The 13,787-nt window shown below is 44.8% G+C and overlaps 5 protein-coding genes across 5 annotated transcripts; 4 read left to right on the top strand and 1 right to left on the bottom strand.

The window, feature by feature from the left end:
• Positions 1-647: 647 nt before the first annotated feature.
• L203_106125 (uncharacterized protein) lies at positions 648-2,641 on the top strand (the record flags this gene model as incomplete). The annotated part of the gene is made up of 4 exons (XM_066215485.1): positions 648-798; positions 910-1,060; positions 1,145-1,783; positions 1,846-2,641. The coding sequence occupies 4 exons, from the start codon at positions 648-650 to the stop codon at positions 2,639-2,641; spliced, it is 1,737 nt and encodes a 578-aa protein (XP_066071582.1).
• Positions 2,642-2,789: 148 nt separating this feature from the next.
• L203_106124 (uncharacterized protein) lies at positions 2,790-9,330 on the bottom strand (the record flags this gene model as incomplete). The annotated part of the gene is made up of 9 exons (XM_066215484.1): positions 2,790-3,332; positions 3,381-3,457; positions 3,507-4,111; positions 4,254-4,838; positions 4,892-5,292; positions 5,343-6,043; positions 6,094-8,440; positions 8,501-8,915; positions 8,960-9,330. 9 exons carry the CDS (start codon positions 9,328-9,330, stop codon positions 2,790-2,792), a joined length of 6,045 nt encoding a protein of 2,014 aa, XP_066071581.1.
• A 1,135-nt stretch (positions 9,331-10,465) lies between these two features.
• Positions 10,466-11,200, top strand: L203_106123 (uncharacterized protein; the record flags this gene model as incomplete). The annotated part of the gene is made up of 1 exon (XM_066215483.1): positions 10,466-11,200. The coding sequence occupies one exon, from the start codon at positions 10,466-10,468 to the stop codon at positions 11,198-11,200; it is 735 nt and encodes a 244-aa protein (XP_066071580.1).
• Positions 11,201-11,714: 514 nt separating this feature from the next.
• L203_106122 (uncharacterized protein) lies at positions 11,715-12,362 on the top strand (the record flags this gene model as incomplete). The annotated part of the gene is made up of 1 exon (XM_066215482.1): positions 11,715-12,362. One exon carries the CDS (start codon positions 11,715-11,717, stop codon positions 12,360-12,362), a length of 648 nt encoding a protein of 215 aa, XP_066071579.1.
• Positions 12,363-13,070: 708 nt separating this feature from the next.
• L203_106121 (uncharacterized protein) lies at positions 13,071-13,570 on the top strand (the record flags this gene model as incomplete). The annotated part of the gene is made up of 4 exons (XM_066215481.1): positions 13,071-13,157; positions 13,203-13,230; positions 13,277-13,400; positions 13,456-13,570. 4 exons carry the CDS (start codon positions 13,071-13,073, stop codon positions 13,568-13,570), a joined length of 354 nt encoding a protein of 117 aa, XP_066071578.1.
• Between the last annotated feature and the right edge of the window lie 217 nt (positions 13,571-13,787).

Here is a 13,787-nt window from a genome sequence, read left to right as displayed (position 1 = left end):
ACTTCACAGCGTTAATAGCGACCCTGGAGACAGCCAGCTTTTCACGAGCTCTCTTGGACAAGACCAACATAAAGAGCGCTGTCTTCTAGCTTAATCGCCTTCAGTAAACCATCCGCTTTTGTTTACTGTCACTTTGCGCATCATTCATGTGTCGCTGGATACCCAACCTCTTCTCTGCGGAAACTAGAAGAGAAACATGCCGAGCAGCACCCACTGGCATCAAAACCCAGATAGTATACCTCAGGGGAAAACGCCAAATTGTGAATGGTTGGATCTTCTGGTCCAAGTCCCAATCTCATTGATTGTGATGGAAAGGTGAACGGAAATTTCAGATTCTTAGAGCGGTCACGATATATCTAGTCGCCGTCGCTGGTCGGAGCTTGGTGCTAACATGAAGCCTCTAAAGTTGAGTGCTCATGAGTTTTTTTGATAGCAGACCATAATGTCAGTGTAAAAAAGACTGATATGCTGGAAGTGAAATGTAAAACAGAATAGGTTTTGAATGAGCTTTTGATTTCTGTGCTTAAGTCACGTGCCCGGATATCTTCAGTATCTATCCATCCTTGTTGTAATTGTTATCTTGTTTTTCTCTTTTGTTACTATAATACATCATGATTTACATACAATAGACACCATCAACAAGAACTATGCAGCTGGGCCGCTATTCCGTCTCGACTTTGTTACCACCACCCATCTACAACATCCGCTTTTCTCCAGACAATCGCTTCTTTGCAGTAGCCGTAGAAAAGGGCTTTGAGATATGGAAGACTTGGCCACTCGGCCTTGTCAGAAGAAGAGGTATGGCTAATGTTGACTCCTTCAGATTTTGCTTGTCGTCTTGCGAGGAATAGGGGGCGAGCATACCATGCATGGAGAAATGTGAAATTAACGAGGCTGATGTATATACAGTTCTTCCTGGAACGCTATCTCTAGCACTTATCTTACCACATTCACCCTTGCTTGTGCTTCAAGGCGGTGGAGTTTCGCCTCTTTACGCTCCTAACAAGGTTGTGATATATAATGACAAACTGGGAGAGGTCGTTGCAGAGATTGAGTTCGGGTAAGTAATGTTTAAAGGCTGTTTCGGCGTGGTCTGGCCTGTATCTATATCATTGTTGTTGAATGCGCTGACTTCTTCGACTAGCGAACGGGCACGGGGGATTGTAGCCAGAAGAGGTATGATATGTATCGCACTGCTTCGTAAAGTCGTTGGCTTTGAGTATGGGTTTGGCTCAAGCGATGTCTTGGGCAAAGGCAAGGGTAAAGCTTTAAAAGAAGATACCGGGTTTTGGATCAAGAAATTAGGAGAATGGGAAACTTGCAAAAATAACCAAGGCCTCATGGCTATTTCAACTGCACCTGATTCGACCCTTCTTGCCCTTCCTGGCCGTCAAGCGGGACATGTGCAGTTGATTCCATTACCACCTTGTCCTGTTGACCCAGCAGCGTTGAATATATCTTCAGCTCGTGTAACTGCATCACGGCCAACTTTTAGATCCCCTATCATTTTAGCCCATACACATCCTTTATCTACACTAGTAACGACGCCTAGTGGTTCACTTATCCTCACCACTTCCGAGCGAGGCACTCTAGTAAGGGTATGGGATACAGCTAAGGGGAGGCTGGAAAAGGAGCTGAGAAGAGGTGTAGACCCGGCTGAGGTATGGGGCGTAGGTTTTGAGGGCGATGGAAAAGACGCAAGAGTTGTGGGATGGAGCGATAAAGGAACCATTCATGTCTGGGGAGATGAAAGCGCCAAGGCAGAACAAGAAAGCCTAGGTTCGTGAGTCCTGCTTCTTTTAAAATCAAGCCTACGAGCAAAAGCTCAAATAATTCTGGCTTCAGAAGCAAGTCTTCCGCGCCATCTTTGACAAATATTCTGTCTCGCAATCTCCCTCTTCCGAAATACTTCAAATCTATTACATCTATCGCTCAATACCATCTTCCCCGCAAAAATCCACATGCATTCAGCGCTGCTTTGGGTGCAGCGGGAGTTCCTTCCATGTCCATGCGCGAAGCTGTTGAAACAGACTCTGAACGAAGTGAAAAGTTTGTTGTCACTTGGCTAGAGGTACAGGTTGCTGTGTCAGCAGAGAGAGATGACTCTCATGACGGGCAAAATAGAATGAAGCGAGAAAGCGAAGAGAACGAGAAGACCCACCATCATCGACGCTCATCCGATACAATGGGAGGTGTTATGTGCAGCGGCGGAGGTAGTCTTCCAATGGGTTCAAGAATTGAGCGTCTTTCATTAGGGCCAGATGGGACAAACAAGACGGCTACCCCTTCCCAACATGTTGAAAACTCTACTCTTGCCAAAGTTGCAAATGGTGCCACCATGTTGAGCGGAAAAGGAAGAGAGCGCGATGTCTCTAGCAGCTCGCGTGCGCGAGTCAAAAGCCATCCAACACATCAGTACGCGACTGTATCACAGGCGCATTTGCCTTCGGTTTCTCAACAGCCCAGAACAGAGAAACAGAAGCAGTTGATTGCAATAACCTATTCGGGTGATTGGTATCGACTCAAAGTTCCTGTCCCAACTACATGTTATACTGATCATACTGAAGAGAGAAAAGAGAAGATTGGGAAATGTGAGCTGGTTGAGTATAGAAGGCTGGGTGTTGGTGGAGGAGGGTGGTGATACTAGTCTATCGACAATTTTCATCGTACATGTAATAGTTGGCCTCAAATCCAGATTGATGCGCTTATTGCTGTTGTATGATACTTTGACGATCTCATGCATTTTATGATGAAACATAATGTTGCACATATCCTAGCCAGTTCTAATGTTAATCCAAGTATTCCTTTAAACTCCCCGTGACTTCTTCGATCTTTGCCAAAACACCTCTAGCGAGGATTTCAACATCCTTGCTCTCATCTTCCAACAACTCGGCTAGGAATTCACTGACTGTTTCTGGAACGAAAGTCACCATCTCTTCTGCCTGCACGCTCCATATAGCCTTTAATGCGTCAAGCGCTGCTATCCTCGATTTGGAATCATCTACACGAGTGGCAAGGCAGACGGAAGCGTTCAATCGCCGAAGTACAGTTTCAGAAGTTGTGCTTGAAGCTAAACTTGCCAGACAGCTAGATATGGGTCGATTATGGGTATTGAAGGATAAATATAATGGAATTTGAGAAACCAGTTGAGGTAAGAGCTCAAGGATGGCAGTATCGGTCCAAAATGCACCCTCATCAACTTCGAATGATTTTCCTAAGGTGTTGAGCAGTAATGTCCATAGAGGAAGTGAATTAAGGGAGCCAAAAGAAAAAGCTGATAATAATTCATGGACGTGAGGAAGGAGAATTGCCATATAAGGCGATAGGAGACTCTACAGACAATGTCAGCGTTGCCCGTAGCCTTAATTCAATAGACAAACCCTAAATTTGTTTAGAAGTCCTATTGTGACATGCAAGAAAACAGTTTTTCTTGCAATCAACCGCTCATTATTGATATCTTCTATACAATATTAAAACCATTTTCAGGCTCATACGACAAGGCTCACCTTTGCTCTCTGACAAATCAACAACTGCCCAGTCATATAGCCTTATGAACAAAGGCTTGAATGTAGCCTCACTCAGCTTGGTGACCAACTCAAGGAAAGATTTAATAGCAGACTCTTCTATAGTATTGACAACATTGGCATTAACACTCTTAAGTTGCAACTGATGTCTTAAATCGAAGATATCCAAGAAGAATGCAAACACAGGTTTCAGCATCCCCGATAGCTCTTCTTTAACCGCATGCTTGAGTGTCAATCTCAGAACTTCAAAAAAACCTCTTATCACGTCATCGTCTTCATAGTCTTGAATTGTCTTCCACGAATTCATAAGACAAGGAAAAAGCGATTTGGTAGATATCTTCGTTGCGAGTTGAGCAAAAAATGACAGTGCGGCAATTTCATCTGTTGAATAATAACCCAGGGTGCTTGACAAGACGGCATTAAGCTGTTTCGAGGAGATAAACCCTGGAATGGTCTCGATAACTGACGTAAGGGTAGTAAATGCTTGTTTGACAGTTGATTTACCAGATTTGGTGGATTTGATCAGATCGAGAGTTATATCCAAGATGGTTTGAACATAAGGTATTGAGCGTGATCCTAAATGCCGACTTGTGTTGGTCAGCACTTTTTCATCTATAATCAAAACAAGGAATTGCGTAAAAAGAAAAAAAGTCAAAAGACCGTCATGTTTTGATCATTATTTATGTCGAAATCTATATATCAAAATGAGAAAAGAGACTCAACACTCACATTAGCCGCTCTAAAAGCAACAAAGCATTGACCATGAGGCTAGCTTCTTTCAACTTGCTGATACAACTGACAACAGCTGGAACAACGACTGATAACGCCCTGTCTTCTTGCGGAACAGCCGTCCTAGTCACACAATCGACTGCCGATAGGACGGCGCCAGTAGAGGCGCCTGGATTCAAAAGCAAAAGACTGATCTTTTTAAGAATTTCTGAGACAATTTTGGTGTTACGGGAGCGGATATCAAGTCTGATAAGGGGTAAGCGTTCAGTAAACACATCAAGACACATGATGATATCCTGCTCTGTACCATCACAGAGCAACTCGACAGTGACACTCAGGAAATTGTCTGCGGAAAGTAAAAGCATGATGCTAGCAAGGGCACTGTGCATTCTTGAAGGGATCTCAGTCGAAGCCATGACGGGCTGAGAAGTTGCCACAGTGAGACTGATGAGTCGACGGACTGACGCCTGCACAAGAGACCGAGTGCAGCTCTTGCCTTTAAGTTGGTTGATAAGGGAAGTGAAAAAAATAAGAAGATGCAGTATCTGTTTGATGGAACGGTCTGAAGCATCGTTTTCAATGATTCTAACTTTGAGTTAGTCACATGTTCTTATCATTAAAATGTATACAGAACATACGTTTGACTCAAAAAAGCGTATTTTTCGCTTCTACTCAAGTCACCGACTAACCTGCCAAGTTCCTCTACTACCTCGGAAAGAACTTGTGTTTTGATGGGAATACCAAAGCCCTCAACGAGGCTGGAAGGCAGCTCAAGGACGGAAGATACAGACTCCTTATTCCTTCCAGCCTTAGTAGATGCCCGATCAACAAGAAGCATGCAAACGGGTGCAAGATAGTCGGAAGCGCCAAGACATTTGACAAGATGTATAAAAAATGGAAGTGTTCGATGACGAGGTAAACGACCAGCCATGTCAGTGAATATTCGCAAAAATGTCAATGATTTAGTATAAAGCTCTATACTGGTTTGGGCTTGTCCTTTCAATGCCGCCGTCATAACTGGCACAATAATCGATACGGTCTTTGTGATTCTTCAGCACTTCGTATAAGAAAAAACCGATTGTCACTTACCTTCTCGACTACACTAAATGTATAGGCATCGTCACGTTGAAAGTCGCTTGCGCCCATGAAAGTAAATATGGGCATGACGTTGTGTAAAACTGCATCGGGGATCAGTCTCGCGAGTTCTGCAGCGACCAATAACGCCCGCTCAGAAGTTCTTGGGTTGTTTGAAGCACGTATGGCCTTGATAACAACTTCAATGCCGACATTTGCTCTTTTGATCTCTTGGGAATCGTTAACCTTCTCGACAAGTGCCAATATCGCGCTCAGTACTTCTTGTTCTAAATAATCAACACCTTCTCTGATGCTAAGTCGTTTAGCAACAAGGGAAGAGAGAAGGGTCATCAATGAAGCCACAATCATTCCATTTGCAGGCATAGTTGCCCATGAACGAGAATCAATGAAGGTGCTGAGCTCTAGCACGGCCTGAGTAGGTCTGTCGTCATCCGCGTCATCTCGCTTCTGTTTTTTTCTACTAGCATTCATTTCTAGAGGGTCAGATAAATTATCAATGAGCCTGAGAAGAGAATCGACCCCTAAATCGAGTTGCTTCAAAAATTTGAGAGTATAGTGAGCATCTTCGGCAGGAAGGACATGGATGCATCGTATGAGGGCGATGGTGTATTCAATCTGTTGGTGAGTTGTAAGAGCCGAAAAAACTCCAGAAACCATTGCACGCAATGAAAATTGCCTAAGTTGCTTGATAAACTCTACTCTGATCATCAGCTATAAGTAGTCTGCTGAAGAGAAGACCACGCACGGGAAGAATTTGACACATCTAACAAGCTTAATAAAACGATCCAGCCATGACCACCAGCTTCACTTAAAACGTTGACACTCTGAGGCTTCAGCGAGCTGATCAATGCCTCCAAGTATTGTGTTTGCAAAACCTCCGGTACCTGGCTCAACCAGACATATTCCTCAGATGAGTTGTCCAACAAAGACGATAAGAGGTTAATAGTTGAACGAAGTATTGATGTATCATGGACGTTAGAAAGAAGAGAGAATAATGCAAGTCGGGGGCGAATAGCTCTGTAGGAAACGATATGTGACATTAACGATCCAATAACAGCTCTCCGATGGGCACTGTCTTTCCTGTTTTTTGTCGCCTGCATTCCCAGAATTTCCTCATGGAAAAACTGAATTCTGGCAGGATCTAATACAAATTCGTTGCCGACCTCGAGAATAGCTTGAATATACTTATTTCGATCCACTGGCTTGAGGAGTTGGACAGTTTCAGAACGGTCGCCATATACCTTATCCAAAGCATAGACTTCACCCATACTGTCTCCTCGGTCAATGCTTCGAAGAACGTCTATGGCTGCTTTGCGAACATCTGATTCACTATCTTGGACAACAATAAGAATCTGGGGTAAAATCACTTGGAAATCAACAAGTTTGGCGTCCTTCATCGGGGAGCTTGAGTTAATAAATACAAGCGCATGCTTGAGAGCCGAAATTCGCACGGATAGAGGTACTGCATGACTAGTCGACGACCAGATGGAAGCAAGAAAGAGTAGAACATCTTTGTCAAGTTGGGTGAAGATTGATTGTAGTAAATCTTGAGATATTGAAGGTGGAAGAACAACGCTGTTTGCCCAAAGATAAACGTGACGAGTGTATTGTTTGTACAGCGCATCTGAAACTTGCATGTCATCTGCGAGCCATACAAAGCTCTCTTCTGGCTTGACAATCTTATTCATGACTGCCACAATGCTCACAACAGCACGAAGTGTCGTCTGCGCTTCGTCAGGCTTTCGGTATACGGCGTCCAGATATTCAGAGCCAATTTGGTCACTAGCATGTCTAATATCTCTTAATGAATGGCCCGATAGTCGAGGGGAAAGGTGATTGAGAACTACGACAGCAGTGAAAAGTTGTAGAGGACCGCGAAGAATATAAATGAGATAGTGCAGTATCATATAAGCAAGAAGCCTTGAGGAAGAGAGTGACGATTCCAGCTGCGAAACTAGGAAACTGACATCGTCTTCCAATGTAGTCGACTGACTGGTGGCCTCAGCCAACGCTTTTGCAATGACCAAATTGCTTTTTTGAGCACCTTTCACACCTTCTCCTCGGGCTTTGCCAATTTCCGGCCCAATTTTGCTGAGCTTATCCAAATCTCTAAGACCCCCATGTAAGAGCTTGAGCGCTTCGTGTTTGGTGAGAGGCTGTCTCCTTTCTGTAGAGAGGAAGATCGGAAAAAGAAGTGATTCATAGAGTTGCTTTTTGATATTTGATAGAAAGGCGAGATGCTGGGAAATGAAGTCAAGATGAAGCCCAATAATTTTGGGTGATGGCTTGTGAGCCCAGAACGCGGGTTTGACACCGGCAACATAATTCTGATCGGGAAGGACGCTCAACAGGCTGGTGGGATCTGCATAAAGGACTTGAATAATGCTTTCTTCAGTATCACCAAGTCTAGTCTCCAAAGCGGTAATCGCGCTCTCCACTTCTTTGTTGTTCTTTGCCATCTCCAACACAGCCCTGATTCCATTTATGCGACTGGAAACATCTGCGGAGTAGACGTCAAGAAAAGCCACTTCATTGGATGATTTCTGCACAAGAGCGTGACTAAAAAGTGCCTTGTCAATTTTCAAAGATGATGAAACTTGAAGGAAAGCAGAATCGACAATGACGGGATGCCTCTCACGGATATTGGCAAGAAGAGACCTGCAGATTAATTTAATGTCATCGTCAATCGTCTTCGAGCTTGATTGCAAGAGCCTGGTAGATGCGAACTCCACCAAACAATCTGGAACAGTTTTATGTTCAAGTATGGAAGCAAGGCTCCTCGCATGTAAATCAGGTCTTTTCATCATAACGTCGATAATTGCCTTGAGGGCGCTTTCAAATCCGTATTTCTCCATTGCAGCCACTAAAATTTCTCCTGACTGCTTGACTTTTGCCAAATTGACAGAAGCGGACTCATCCAGATTAGATATCCAATCAGGACGATCATTTAGAACGACAAGGAGCGTCAATAAACGCTGAGATGGGTTGGCGCCGGTTTCAGGGGTAAGGAGAGAAGAGACGATGGCAGCAAAAGGCTCATCCGCTAAGGTAACGGTACGGGTGAGAAGAACAAGCGGAGGGTAGACAGCAGCCTACACCGATATTCTGAGCGCTATTATAGTTTGCAAAGATAAATGGGAGAGGCCACTTACATTCACGTCTTCTCCGCCATTGGGTGTCTCAAGCATAGTAACAAAGGCTTCCACTAACACTTTGACAATTTTATCATCCAGACCACTTCCATGCCTCGCGCCCTCAAGAAGGTCCACAATAGTAGAACTCCAGAAAGCAAGCACTGCTCTATGGGCAGATCCGTCATTGATTGACATTTGGACCATAGCGATGATATCATTCAAGAGTGTAAGAGACTTGTCCTTGGTTGGCGAAATTGCTGTCACGATGTAGGAGCGAGGTACTGTCTGTGCATTCTTGGTGAGAGGGGAGAAGGGAGCATAGTAAGGTGATGATTTGGGGATGTTGAGGATAGCTAAAAGACGAGGAAAGTTGGAAGCCCCATGGTAGGGAAGAAACACCTTCAGGATTGCTTCTGCATTCATCTCGTGCACTCTAACTCTCAGCATCTATCCTGCCTGCTACTGACTGAGACTCACCTAAATCTTCTCACAAGCCATTCTATACATTTTCCGCCAGCCATAAAGCTAACATATCTGCCTAGCCTTCTTAAACACTTTTCCAAGATCGTATCCAAGATGTCATTCTCTTCTTTGCTCATGATCATTCTGTCTGTACGCTTTGCTGCTTCGCTAAAGAGGTCCTCCTGAAATTCTTCTAGCCCTGGATCTAAGCTGAACAATTCATCAAAGCCCGATTGGGCAAGATCAAAGATAGAGTCAAGATCATGCCCCAAGGCAACATCTGGTGGGAAGAGATAGGACTTTCCTGATGGAGCTCCGTAAGCTGAACTAAGTCTATCAGCATCTAGAGAAGCAATATTTTGTAGTTGTTCTGCGAGAGAAGACATTGTTGAATCAATTAAATTCAGCTTCTCTCTTTTTATACTTTAGAGAAAAGAAAAATTGCAATCAATGTTAAAGAAAAGATCAGGTTATGTGCCTAAGTGGAGTTGTTGCAATCTCCGTGTTACCTTAAATACGTGAGTTATTCTTTTTTACGAACTGAACAGGAGTGATAATCACGGAAGCAAATTTTGGCTGTGTTCAATTTGGTCCGAATTGTATAGGGCTTTTTGTGCGTTCAACTCAAGAAGCCACTGTTCAACTTCTCATATTTTGTTTAATATAAGATAAATCTTCAAGCTCAATGTTTATCTTGTTCTATACAACATAAATCTTCAACCTCAATACTTTTCCACTCTCAGCCGTCAACACCCTCTACGTATATGTCAAGCTTGCAGGCTGGCTCATCGGACGGCTCCTACGGTCTCACCCAGCATGGCTCTTCCCATAGCCACCTTCCTACACTAAAACCGCAATGTATATATCAAATGTCAAGAGACTTGTGTAGCTGGGATGCTGTGGACGTAGTTCACAAAAGAACAGAGCTCTAACTTGCTTGTTAGTGATACATGGCATAGATGACAGGGACATCCCAGAACAAACTCGTTACGATCCTGTACCACTGGCAGCGAATAAAGATGGAAACTCAAGGACAAGAATGACAGGCTCAGGAGCGGCGCTGACAGCCTATAGGGAATGGGTTGCTTCATGTGGATAGCAGGTGCAACCAGGCGAGATATCAGCTTGGCCACTGACTACTTGGCGCGTCACTGCTCAGCACTGGCGACCCATCTTGGAACCAGGCGTTGCTTGCGGCGTACCTCCATCACAAGGGACGATGGACTACGTTGAGGAGGGGGAGCAAAGAATGAGCAGGACTAGGATTTGGATGGTTGGAACGAGTCAATACACTGCAGATGACATGGAGAGAGAGATTTTGATAGCTTGTAAGCAGGTAGAGGCGTCAGTGAGAGTGCTGGTAGGCGTGCCGCCACTCTCGGTATTACGTGGGATTAAGAGGTTGTTCTGGTTCTGGAGTTGTATATATCAGATCAAGTTTAGTTACTGGAATGTTATCGCCACCCATACTAACCCTCTGTGTTCTGTCCAGGCGCGACCCAACACACACTCTCGCCAGCGATGGTGGTCATCAGTCCGACACTAGATGCGCTGTCGGTTGACTATGGTATCGATGATGCCAGTGTGATAAAATTGAACGACAAACTGATAGTCAAGTACGGGATATATGTCTCTCAGTACGAGTACATGGCGACAGAGATCATAAACAAGTTCTTCCCCGACCTAGTGCCGACTCCCGTCTCCTTCACTCGGCATAGCGGGATCAGCGTCATCATCATGGAGAAACTGCGTGGTGTGACCCTCGATGAGTACATTGGAGCTGGAGCTACAGTAGAGCAGGTGCACCAGGTCTGTGACGAAATCAGATCGTTTCTGGTTAAGCTGCGCAACCTAGACCCAGACGAGATCGATCCCTCTGGTCAGCATGGAACGGTGAGAGGCATCGTCCAGTGCGACTCGGGCCTTGATCACGACAATCTCGCTCATGGCTTTTTGAGGCCCGGTCCACCCTCGGTACTACTCGAACAGCAAGACATAGTGCGGGAAGTGGGAGTATCAACCTTTGATATGGATGTGCTGTCGAGGGAGATAGCATCGGGGTGCAAGCTGGTGATTACCCATGGCGACCTCCTACCATGCAACATACTTGTTCACAACGACCACCTTTCGGAGATAATTGATTGGGATTGGGCTGGTATCTACCCCAGCTGCTGGGAGCGGTGTGTAACGGACCGCAATCTAAGCGTGGGATTTAGGGATCGGTCGCTTATACAGCGCTACATGCCACTGGATTAACGAATTAGCCTCACAGATTGTCGACAACAATGTGTTGACAACGTGTTGACAACTTTATTAACCATGCGTCCTACTATACATGCTGTGTGTCAAGGAATGAGGTGAGAAGAGTGAACATTGGTTATGTGAGTGTCTCTGGCTCTGCAATATTGATAAATATGTAGGTAAAGAGGTATATGTTTGGATAATTGTTTTTACAAGGTTGACTTATAATACACCACTGAGGAAAAGAGTAAAATAACCAAGAGTCTTTTTATTATACCTTAGAAGCAAAGCGCATGACAAGAAGAGCTATTTAACAATAACAGTAGACAACAGTAACGAGAGCAACCAATAGCCCGGAAAAGTCACGTGATGAATGCCCATTTGTTCTTCCAAGTCCCATATATCTATCACACTGTCCATCTCTCGACTGTACTTACATATATAGGCGCTGTTCTCTTGTTCTCTTGACCGCTTTGTACAAGCTAAACAGCAACCCGTCCCGGTTCGATCCATTCACCCTACACATAGCATGCATACGCTACAACTCGTCAGGAAAAACAGCTTCCCGCTTATCCATTGGGAGCTAAGGACTCAGAGTGGGACGCTTCCCTCATTCACATCCTACCGTATCGTCGGCTCAGTGGGCGCATTTGCGTATGAAAAGTCAAGCACCGGCGTTCAAGACAGTGACACTCTCATCAACAACACAGTCATTGGGACCTACAACTTCAATCCCGAGGAGATCGTGTCTAGAGTGGCTCATGCCATCCCAGTTCGGTACGAGATGATAGGTCCCGATACAGATTTCAGCTATTGGTCATGCGAGGACTGGGTGATCGAGGTTCTCACCGTTCTCAGCGACATGGGCATGTTGGATCCTGGCGTTGTCTCTGTACTCGCAAGCATGAAGCCGGAACTTTCCGAGAACGCACAGGGTGATGCCTTGCTCAGCAGGCTGCCTCCAGGTGTCGCGTCTGTCATCAGCAAGCCCAGTCCTGTCGTACTCCACCAGGCCATGTACGCCAGGCGGCAGGGTCCAGGTGCCGCCTATCGTTCGCAAGCAACGGGCTATCGTTACTCATCATCATCGACCGGGTTTGATCCCAGCGCATACCGCGACTATCGCGGTGGAGATGGTCCATACGGCACGACCTACGGCGGAGGTAGAGGATGGTGACCCGCCGAGGCTGTGTCAATCCAGGTCTACTGGCCCAACAGGCTACTGGATAGGCCATCCCCTCCAAGTCAATCTCAATGAGGCTAGAGACATCTCAGCCGACGTTAACGAAGTTTCATAGTTGATAGTTAAAGTACGTGTGTATATATGTTGCATGTACATCAAGTATAGATAAGATAAAATTAAAAGAACGAGTGCAACTCTCACGTGACCTAATGTAGATAGATGACGGTTTGTCGGAGAATAAGTAATAAGTGGCAGATAGGCGCGGAGTATATTACGGATAGGCATGTGAAAGCACTGGATGCGACAGTGGATTTGTTGCCTCTATATTCTAGGTATACGAGATGTAAATATGGTATAGCTATGGCAATGGATGTTCTGATACAGCAAATCTAGCACTGGTGTTGCATGAAATGAAGTATCTAAAGTAAAAGTATCCTATGGTTTATCTATATATACCCATTTCCTTATCCTTAAGTGTTCTTCATTGACGGACTTATCGACCGTCTTTACCACTCCCAGTGTAGAGTGCTGAGGCATTTACAGTAATTCATTTCTAAACACCAATTGAACACTGTTCAATTCGTAATAGGGCAATCCCCTATTAAACACAGCCAAAATTTGCTTCCGTGATTACCACTCCTGTTCAGTTCGTAAAAATGAATAACCCAATTGTTCTTGATTTTTCACCCACAACAATTAGACATGTCTGATACTATTCAGTCTGATGAAAAACCCGTGACCCATGGAAAACCAGGGTTCTTTGGATCGCTCGCCAAATCGGTTTTTGAGGTATGTCTATTCACTAGTCTTGCTCTCGAGCTAATATGAATATAGCCTGGAGTAAATCCTGCTGTCGTGATGGGTGAGCAGCAAATGCTGCAATGAGCAACGCTTGCTGAACAACATAGCTATGAATTTGTGTTTCTTTCTCCTGGTCTTGACCCTTATCGGCTTGGCTATTCTGACACAAGGGAATAGACATGTTCTTCTCTTAATAGGCATGACTACGTTTTTGTGGGGATCAATGGTTTGGTGTGTCTCATTCTGCATTAGGAAGATTCTGTACTGGCTGAGATGGTTTTGACAGGTTCGTTGCGGAGCTCACCCGGCTTCAGTCTCGACCAGACAATTTGCCGCCTCCTAGCGACTTTCTTGGCGATGAAGATGCGACTTTGATGGATGAAAATAGAAAGGAAAAGTAAAAAGAAGCAATCGCAGGCGATTTTCCTGACGATTGGCTTGTCTAAATTGTCCTCTCAGTGCAAACTGAGATGACGTTTGAGATTCCAGCACCTAATCTCAAGATCGGTCGATCTGGCTCATGTACGCATATACATCTGATACACTTCATTTTGTGCAGTCATACTGTCTCAACACAAGACATCCAAAATGTTCATAAAGGTACATTGATATGCTTTG

Source organism: Cryptococcus depauperatus, chromosome 8, assembly GCF_001720195.1.
Source record: "Cryptococcus depauperatus CBS 7841 chromosome 8, complete sequence".
Classification (NCBI taxonomy): Eukaryota; Fungi; Basidiomycota; class Tremellomycetes; order Tremellales; family Cryptococcaceae; genus Cryptococcus; species Cryptococcus depauperatus.
The sequence above is the reverse complement of the archived record's forward strand: the minus strand, read 5'-3'. Positions and strand labels throughout refer to the sequence as shown.